We start from the raw sequence: 9872 nt of genomic DNA, 5'->3' as shown, positions 1-9872 counted from the left end.
GTAGCAGGATGGCAGGAGTAGGCAGGTCTCCTCCTATTGGTGTGTTCCTAAGGACTCTTAGAGCGTCATTGATTGTACGGCCCTCCTCCAACATCTTGGCCATCATTTTCTTGACTGTTTGGACACCTCTTTCCGCTTGGCCATTGCTGGCTGGGTAGCCTGGACTGGATGTGGTGTGTTGAAATCCCAGCTTCCTGGAGAACTTGCGAAATTCTTCGTTGGCGTATTGTGGCCCGTTGTCCGAGAATATTGTTTCTGGTATTCCAAAATTGGCAAAATGCTTGTCTAGGATAGTTATCACATCAGCTGCTTTCGTTGACTGGAGGTGATCTATGGTCACCCATTTGCTGTAGTAATCGATGGTAAGTAGGTAATGTTCCCCTTGTAGTTCAAACAAGTCTGTTCCCACTTTCTGGTAGGGGTAGTGTGGAACATCATGAGGTTTAGTGTCTGGCTTTGGGTTCTGGCTTCGATTTTCTTGGCATTTGCTGCAACTCGCTACCATGTCATGTATTTCATTGGTGTAGCCAGGCCAGTACACTGACGTCTTGGCCCTTTCTATACACTTCACTATTCCATAGTGTCCCTCATGTATACTGTTCATCACCGTTTTGCGCATTGTCACAGGGACGACAGCTTGGCTTCCTTTGAGGACAATGCCGTCTTTCTCTGTTAGGTCGTGTCTCACATTCCAGTACGGTTTGATTGGACCCGGGACACTCCTCCTTGTAGGTGGCCATCCTGTGTGTATGTAAGTGATGAGTGCCTGCATTGTAGGGTCTTGTCTGGTCGCTTCCGTACATCTTTCACGTCCAAGTGGTGTGGGAATGATTTGCTCTGTGACGGAGTCGATTTGCTCTTCTGTTAGTTCATCATAGTCTGTATAGGGTGTTGTAGATGGCATTCTGCTCAGAGAATCGGCCAGGACCATTTCTTTCCCGGAATGGTGCTCTAGCGTGTAGTTGTATTTGAGACATCGTAGGCGCATTCTCTGAAGCCTAGGACTGACTTCAGCAAGGGGCTTTTTCAGTATTCCAAGTAGTGGCTTGTGGTCAGTCTCCACTATGACATCTTGTCCATACACATACTGATGGAATCTTGTTAGTCCAAACTGGATGGCAAGCATTTCCTTCTCTATTTGTGCATATTTCTGTTGTATGCTGGACATTGTTCTTGACGCGTATTCTACTGGGTGCCCCTCTTGAATAACAGCTGCTCCCAAGCCATGTTGTGATGCGTCCACAGTTAATCTCACTGGTAATGCTGGATCAAAAAGTCGTAGTACTGGGGCCTTTGTCACTAGATCTTTCACATGCTGTAGGGTGCGGTCGTGAACGGAGTCCCACACCCATGCAGTCTCCTGCTGTGTTAGCTGTCGCAGTGGGCTGGCTGTCTCAGCCAAAGTAGGACAAAATTTCGACAAATATGTAACCAGGCCCAGGAGTCTTGAAACATCTGTCTTGGACTGTGGCTTTGGGAATTGCTCAATGGCCTCGACTTTTTCTGGGTCAGGTTTTATCCCTTCTGATGTAAGCACATGTCCCAGATACTTTAATTCAGTCTTTCTGAACTGGCATTTGGATCGGTTGAGTCTAAGGTTCAGCTCCCTACACCTTTCGAGGACCATCTGAAGGCGTTTGTCGTGCTCCTCTACGCTACAGCCTGATACAAGGATGTCATCCACATAGGTGTGTACCCCAGGTATGTCTGCAAAGGATTCTGTCACTATTCTGTGAAACACTTCTGGGGCAGAGCTGATTCCGAAAGGTAGTCGGCAATACCGGTAGCGCCCAAAGGGAGTTGCCACTGTTGTCAAGTAGCTACTTTCCTTGTCTAGGGCAATCTGTAGAAAACCAGATGTAGCATCTAGGGTTGAGAAATATTGTGAGCCTGCCAACGTGCCGAATATCTCTTCGGGTGTTTTCAATTGGTAGTGCTCCCTTTGTATAGCCTTGTTCAACGCTCCTGGATCAATGCATATCCTTAGTTTGTCTTTACCTGGCTTTGTTACAAGGACTATGGGACTGACCCAATTAGTAGCCTCTGTTACTTTGGCTATGATGCCTTGTTTCTCCATTTCATCCAGTTGTGACTTCAGTTCCAGCCTGTACCTAAATGGAACTCTTCTAGCTGGTTGGATGACTGGTTGTGCATTTGTCTTTAGTTTGATGCTGTACTCTCCTGGTAGTCGTCCCAGTCCTTTAAAGACATCTTTGAACTCTGATATAGCTGTGGGTGTGTCCCCTGTTGCATCCACTGCTAGGGTCTGTTGTATTAGTCCCAAGTCAGTGATGGAAGGCAATCCTATGAGCGTCTCCACGTTCTCTCGTACTATGATGAATTCCATCCTGTGGGTGGCTCCTTGAAATGTTGCCTCCATGGTTGTTTTCCCACAGACATCTAATTTTGTTCCTCCGTATGCTGTTAGCTGAACTTCTGTTGGCGTGGGAGGGCTAGCACAGAGGACGCGGTAAGCAGTGAATGGCAGTATGTTGCACGTTGCACCTGTGTCGATTTTGGCTTTCAAACCTCTCCCTCCTATGTCCAGTATTATGTTCCAGACTTTAGCCTTTGTTTTACTGGTTTGTGTCGTGGTACCGGTGCAGTAAGCGAAATGGTCTCTCTCCTCGTTCTCTGGTGTGTCTGGTGTGGTTCGTTGTGGCGATATCGCATTGGCCGTCTCCTTTGTTGTTTGTCGTCGGGCTAGTCTGTCCTTTTCTGCCTTTTTGCATGCTTCCGCCGTGTGATTCATAATGCCGCAATATTTGCATTGTTTTCCCCATGCTGGGCAGTTTTTTGGTTTGTGGTTTGTCGCGCAGTAGTGGCAAGGGCGCTGCTTCATGGCTTTCACCATGTGTACCGCCGCCGCGTCGGTGACGCATTCTTTCAAGGCTGTGGCGGTTGATGTCATACTGGCAATGTAACGGGTTGTCGCTTCCATTGACCTGCACATGTCTACAGCTTTGGTTAGGGTTAGGTCAGATTCTGCCAACAGTTTCTCGCGGACGTTGTCTGCGGTGATATTGATTACAATCTGGTCCCGGATGATCTTCGTTTTCTCCTCTTGGTGATATCCGCAGGTTTCCACCAGGCGCAGCAAATCTGTGTAGAAGCTGTCGAAGGGCTCATTCGGTTGTTGTTTCCTCTGCAGGAACAGGAATCTTTCGTAGATTTCATTACTTTTAGGCTTGGAGTAGTTGTTGAACGCTCTAATGACGCAGTCCAGTTTGTCCTCGTCGCCGTCTGCGGCCCAAGTGAATGTTCGGTAGACGGAGATGGCTTCCCCTCCCATCGCCGTGAGTAGTATTGCGACTTTCGTTTTCTCGTCTTCTTTGTCCTTCTTTGTTGCTGTCATGTAGAATGTAAAATGGTCCCGCCACTGTGGCCATTCTTTGGCTGCTTCCAGTGTGGTTGTGAATGCTTGAGGCGGTTTCAGTCCTTCTGCCATGCTGTTGTCGGTTCTTTCCTCCTGACACCATGTAAGATAACGGTTACAGCTGTGCACTTCGTGACAGTCAGAATCGTTCTGGTCTATTTCCGATTACACATACGGGATCCGCAATCTAATTACATTACATGTCACCGGACACTATGCTACTACTACATCTCCCCTTCTAGAGATCCAATCTAACAGGGAAACGACTAACTCGTCCTGAACGCAAAACTGTTTCTTGTTTCACAGAAGTGTCTGATGGTTTCACAGAAGTCTTGTCCAAATCTGCTCGTTAGATTCCGTCTGTCCGCTCGGTTCTTGGAAGTCTTCCGAGTTTGTGTCAACCGGGCGATCCACACTTTTGGGAATCAGATGCGGTTTTGTCGAAGTTGTCTTGTAGGTATTATGATCGAGAGTTTGTTGTCTCTACCACCGTACCGTATCGTTTCTAGTCAGGAATCCAGACTTGTGATCCAACAGCCAAAGTACTCAACTCACGAGCATTGTGGTGTCTGTCGAAGTCTGCTTTCATTTTCTGTTTGTATATAGCAGTTCTCGGCTATGACTTTGGCTTCAACTGTTTAGTGATGATTGGCACTGTGGTTCTCAACTTCCTGCTCATCAAGAGTTCGGCTGAACTATAACCGTTACGAAGTGATGTTGATCTGTATGCTAAGAGAGCTCAGTATGGATCCGTCCGCTTCTGTAGTATTGACTTCGTCATTATAGGCAACTGCTCTTTCAGCCTCTCCGTTAGCTTGCGAGTATCTCGGGCTGGATGTTATATGCCTGAACTGATACTGTTTCGCAAAATCTGCAAAGAGATCTCACGCATACTTTGGTCCATTATTTGATACTATTGTCTCAGGAAGTCCGTGTCTAGCAAACATTGACTTTAAGCCAGGATATCGTCCGTCATGCATAGCGTTCCGTCTTGGCCCTCCGATATCTTTGACATGATGTTTTGGAAATACTCTGGCGCTGATGCTATGCCAAACGGTAGGCGATAAAAAAGGTATCACGCGAAAGGTGTGATGAACGTGGTTAGAGGAGCGCTCTCTTCAGTCAAAGGTATCTGCCAGAAACCCGAGTTTGAGTCAAGTTTCGAAAAATCTTTGCATTGCTTAGTTTTGCCAAAGCTTCTCTACTGCTGGTAGAATATATCGACTTCTCTTCACACTTTCGTTTAGTTTCGTAAGATCGATGCAGACTTTAATTTTTCCATTGCTCTTTGGAAAAACGACCATTCCTGCACACCAGTCGGTTGGTGTATCTATCCGAGAAATGACTCCCATTTCTTCCATGCGTCATAGTTCTTTCTTCACTCGAGGCAAAAGAGAAATTGCAACACATCATGGTGTTGACAAAACACAGGGTTTCGCGCCTTCTTTTAACTCGATGTGGTGGGCTATTCCTAGTTTGCCCAATCCCTTGAATACTTCCTCATACCCTGTCAGTATCCGATGACTTGATATCAACAGTCGATTCTGGCCAACAGTTAGAGTTTCTCAATCGCTGGTCTTCCTAGTAGCTAGAGGCTGATCGAGGTACTTGATTGCATACACGGTCTCTTGGATAACCGTATCCCTTCTGCGTAAACTGCATTGGAATTGGCCTGATACACGAAGAGCAGTATTATTTGGTCCTCGCAAGTGCTTCTGTGAAGGCAATAATTTTTTCCTTAGGTATCTTGCGGAGCTCTCCGGAACTACAGTGACATCTGCACCTGTGTCTAATTTGAAAGTAACAGGGTTGCCGTCTATAAGTATCTCTACCATCCATGGTTTACTCTTCACTTCTGAAAGGGTGTCGAGATACACAACATCTTGAGTTGGACTCCTCATATCTTCCGAGGTGATATTACTGACAGCCTTGGCTCTACATACTGATCTGAAGTCTCCTACTCTCTGACATCTGAAGCACTTCACGTCTCTAGCTGGGCAAGTCTGTCTACTGTGGGAAGGGTGTCTGCCACAGCGACCACAAGGTTCCCTTGCTTAGAGTTTCTTATCCGTGAATTGTTTGTTCCACATAGGTGTAGGCTGCTGTACTTGGACTATCTTGTTTCTTCAGTGGTTTATTCTTAGTCTGGACTGGGGCTATTCCTGCCAACGATCGAGGTTCTCATTGATTTCTGTTGTGCTTTCACTAATTCACTTTGGCGCGCTGCTGTTATTGCTTTTTCTAGTGTGAGTGCAGCATCTAACTGAAGTATTCAGAAAGCTTTGCATCTCTGAGACCAACGACAATTTCTATCACGTACCAGTTCATCATGCAGAGTCTTGAACTCACAATGTTCTGCAAGACGATATAGTGAAGTGATGAAGCTCTCGACCGACTCACCTTGTTGGACGCGTTGATGGAAGCGTTGTAAACGCTCGTAAATCACGTTGCGCTTACAACTTGGAAATAACAGTGTTGAAGTTCTTCCTCTCGTCTTCTGGCAGTCGTAGAGACGTTAGTATATCCTCTGCTCTAGCTATCTCATAGAGTAAACAAACGTGGAACCTTTAATTCCGCCGTCTTTCGCGTGTAGACCTGTTGCTTCACAGTAGTGAAGGAATCTTTTTTCCAGCGTTGCCATTTTCCTAGTCTCGCGAATTCAAAGCGGCCGGAGGCGGAAACGTAGGTGTTTCCATTATCACTAGCGATTCCACTTCTGTCACTATGTAGCGTCTGTAGGTAGCATCTCTGATGTCGCGTCAGTACACGGATTCAGATTTGCTATATTCTCCACGTGTTCGCTAACATACGAGTCATCAACTGACATACGTAGCTCAACAAGCTCCGGACACTATGCTGCTACTATCAGGGTTGCAGGCGGTCGTCAATTTTGGAGCCAAATTTGGGTGCTACTGCCCTGTACCTAGAGCCCAGGACCGTCTCTGTATATACGGCTCTGGTCTTCCGCAGATCCGTGTAGCCTCGTATAGACAGACCGTTGATAGCATATTTCCTGTACAGTGTACAGTACTTGGCGTGACACAGAGTCCAGACTCTAACGATATCATTGACTCCGGGAAAGGAACACATTAAATTTTTAGTTTCATTGTTAACTTGGAGTCTTCTGGAGTCATAGAATCCGTGTCTGGAGCCTAGTTTGGCTTCGCTGCCCCCGGTAACAACACTCCTGACTACAAGACCTAGCAAGTCCAGCTATCTAGCAACCGGTACCAACCGGACTTTCCAGTATTTATTGTGCAGTAAATTGCATGGTCTGATGAGACTATCACTCAGCAGAACGATATCTCTGTCGTTTTTAGTTTACGCTTTGAATGTTACTATATTATATATTTCTAAACGATGGATTTTTCGAGAAGAAGCGGAACAACGTAGCTAGCAAAAATCGCGCTAAGATACTGTGTATTTTACTCCAGGAAGTCATCAGCTTCTGCTTGAAGGCATCAGCAGCTCTAGCAAGTTACTGTTGTAGTATAGATCGACAGATAACTAACGATTCTCTATCATCAAAGCAAGTGGGACTACAGAGTAAATAGTAACTTCAAACTTGTGACAGAAGTGGAGAGGTATGAAGTTTTGCTCTGATTAGTATTTCCGTCTTGTTTGATTGTAAGTGTAATACAGTGACAAACAAGCGAGACAAAGTCCGCAGTGTGTACAGCTAGAATAGAGCACTGTGTGTGGTGAGTTGTTATCAAACTACTAGACAACAAATATTGTAAATGTAGTATACAGTAATCGTTCTAGAACGATGTACATATATATATATTTTCTTAAATTTTTTTAATTTCATTTTTTTATTTTTACAATATATATGTATGCAACAGATCTTCATCTCTCATCCGGGCAGTGGCCATATTCTAGAATGAAAACAGAAACAAAACCCGTCTAGCCAGATTGTCCGGTGACTTGTTGCGCAGTTTGGAGACATCATGGACTGCTGCGTCGTCTTCTCTTCAACCAATTCGGTCGATGGTGGGTGGGCATGGATTATACTCGGCGCAAGTTCTCTCTTGCTTTTCTTCGTGGGAGGGACGCTGGCTTCCTTCGGGGTTCTCTATGTTGGGATCAACGATTATTACTCGCAGAGTTCTTCCAGTTCTTTGACAAACAGTTCAATGTTGTTAAACTCCACCACCACCGTCTCGCGTGATCACGACAACGCTAAAGTTGTGATAGGTATTGCGGTAACGCGTACACCATCTTTAAATGCCGTGCATGGATTTACAATAGAGTATCGTGGCTGTGCTTTCTGTTGGTGCAGCATGCACGTCTAGACAGTAATATACAGAGATGTTTATGACTATAACTGTGTTTTGCATGCATGTTCTTTCAGCATGCGTTGGATCCTTGTCAGTGTCTCTGGTCTGTTTTATCGGTCCTATTATGAACGGTCTGATCGAAAAGTTTGGTCCGCAGCGTGTTCTGCTTGTTGGTACAGCGCTTGTGGTTGCCGGTTTTCTCCTCTCTTCCTTTTCAGACAGCATTTGGCAGCTCTTTCTGACGTACAGCGTACCGGTCGGAGTGGGTTGTTCATTCGTGTGGACAACGTCACTTTCGTTATTACCTCATTATTTCGAAAGATGGCTTACTGTTGCGTCGTCCGTCGCGATGACGGGCCGGTTTCTTGGCATGGCTATCATAACTCCAATATCTCGTATTTTGATGAAAAGTTACGGTTGGCGTCGAATGCTGCAATTCTTTACTCTCATCGGCGTTCCCATGTGCGCTTGTGCTGCCCTGTTTCGTCCTTCTGCCGGTAGTCGACGTAGAAAAATAGATGCGATGAGACGCGTGGGCAACTGCTGCAAACTACAGAGGAACGTGAGACTAACGTTCTACTGTTGGATAGGAGCTCTGCAGTGCACTGCCATCACTATTCCCATGACTTACATTGTAAGTGCGTACTGTCGTCAATTGCTAATGCCAATCAATACCGACCGTCAATGTACAACATAACAAATATGTATAGGTCGAATATGCTGAAGAAACTGTGGAAGTTGATGAGGAGCAATCTGGATTTCTTCTCACCGCCATGGCGGTAACGGCCGCTTTTTCTAGCATTGCCACTGGCTTGATAGGTCTGCGAATAAAGCGTAAGATGTTTTTGGTTCAACTTCTCATTGCGGTCGGTGGCCTTTCTTCATTGCTGTTTCCCTTCTATCAATCCTATCAGCATCTCATCGTTTACATGATCATACAAGGAGTCTGTTTCGGCTACGTGTCTCTAGTATATCTTGTTCCACTGACGTCGCAAATGATCGATGTAAACGACGCATGCGACGCATTCGGATTGCAGTCCTTTGCAATGGCCTTTGGGTCGCTTGGAACGGCTATAGGCGGTGAGACGTACTTGTATATCAGAATCTATATCCAGCATCGAGTAACTACGTATACCTTTTGTTATTGAAGGAGGATTGCACGATCTAGTGGGCAGCTATACGCCTGGATTTCTTCTGTCTGGTTCTATCTCTGTCGTAGTGTCCGTGATTCTCTTTCTAGATGAGTACTTGAAGAAAAAATGTGGTAGGAAAGGTAAATATTCGATTGAAAAAACGACTGGAACGGCCGAAGCAGATGCTGCTGCTGTTGCTACCAAAGACGACATTCGGACGGCGATCTACTATGAAACATATGTTTAGATTAATTAGGCCGCAAGATTTTTGAAATTGAGTCTCACTCTTGGCTGTTGCGAATATCTAGACTTACAATAATTTGTTGCTTGGCGAATACACTGTATACTGTTTGGTAAGCACTAATCATAACTAAGCTATCGGTATGTGTAACTAGAGTTTGTCTGCCATCAGCGTGTTTGTTGTTGTTTGACTACTAATTCATGTTTACTGGAAATTAATTAATATTAATATTAATGATAACCTGGAGCTGCATTTTTACGTATTTATATCGTCAATTTAGACTCAAATATCTATGTGAGTCCCTAAGAATCCATTTTATGAAATTTCCCACACTATTGCAGCATCAGCCTCGAAGGTCTGATCTCCTTTGCGCGGTGTCGTCGAAATTTCGACTTGATGGCAACAGGAAGGGGGTCACGCGTGCCTGTTAAGCCTCTCTTCTAGTTTAGTGCCTGTCTACTGCATTCGCAAAAAAGAGTCACAATAGTTATTGCAACCATTTTAAAATTAATTAAGCGTCGTCGCCATCCTATACTGAGGAAAGAAGGCACGACAGCGCGAGAGGGCTTGGTAAGAACTGCAAGTAGTGCACTACAGTATTGTACGTGTATACTCCGATTTCCATCGAACGCAGCCTTTACTCACGCGCGTGACCTCTCATTATCTCCCTATCTAGTCAATTAGTTAATTTAATGTCTTTTGTGAGAATCTGTGGAAAGGTCTAGTCTCTAGGGACGAACGAATGACCCTACGGACGACCGACGTGATCATAAAATCTTGTTAGATGTACATGTACTCTACGTTACACAGGGGTGGCGGAACTGGGGAGCGTTCGATGCCCC

General features: G+C 45.3%; 1 protein-coding gene across 5 annotated transcripts; it reads left to right on the top strand.

Annotated features, from left to right (window-relative positions):
* The first annotated feature begins 4213 nt into the window (after positions 1-4213).
* LOC134196595 (monocarboxylate transporter 13-like) lies at positions 4214-9276 on the top strand. Of its 5 annotated transcripts, none has more exons than XM_062665776.1 (7): positions 4214-5176; positions 5239-5553; positions 5622-6960; positions 7019-7077; positions 7222-8290; positions 8367-8736; positions 8807-9276. In XM_062665776.1, exons 5-7 carry the CDS (start codon positions 7688-7690, stop codon positions 9034-9036), a joined length of 1203 nt encoding a protein of 400 aa, XP_062521760.1. In that variant the 5' UTR covers positions 4214-5176; positions 5239-5553; positions 5622-6960; positions 7019-7077; positions 7222-7687; the 3' UTR covers positions 9037-9276. The 5 variants fall into 5 exon arrangements, with proteins under 5 accessions (XP_062521760.1, XP_062521763.1, XP_062521762.1 ...); XM_062665779.1 differs by having other exon boundaries at positions 4214-5553; positions 8367-8490; positions 8571-8736; XM_062665778.1 differs by having other exon boundaries at positions 4214-5553; positions 7731-8290.
* Positions 9277-9872: the final 596 nt, after the last annotated feature.

This window comes from Corticium candelabrum, chromosome 21, assembly GCF_963422355.1.
Source record: "Corticium candelabrum chromosome 21, ooCorCand1.1, whole genome shotgun sequence".
Classification (NCBI taxonomy): domain Eukaryota; kingdom Metazoa; phylum Porifera; class Homoscleromorpha; order Homosclerophorida; family Plakinidae; genus Corticium; species Corticium candelabrum.
The sequence above is the reverse complement of the archived record's forward strand: the minus strand, read 5'-3'. Positions and strand labels throughout refer to the sequence as shown.

What these genes read in the sequence shown, in the direction of transcription:
- LOC134196595 (XM_062665776.1), top strand. Translation starts at nt 7,688, where the DNA reads ATGTTTATGACTATAACTGTGTTTTGCATGCATGTTCTTTCAGCATGC. An exon ending in CTATTCCCATGACTTACATT is followed by an intron (nt 8,291 to 8,366) that starts GTAAGTGCGTAC and finishes AAATATGTATAG; the next exon opens with GTCGAATATGCTGAAGAAAC. An exon ending in GCTTGGAACGGCTATAGGCG is followed by an intron (nt 8,737 to 8,806) that starts GTGAGACGTACT and finishes TTGTTATTGAAG; the next exon opens with GAGGATTGCACGATCTAGTG.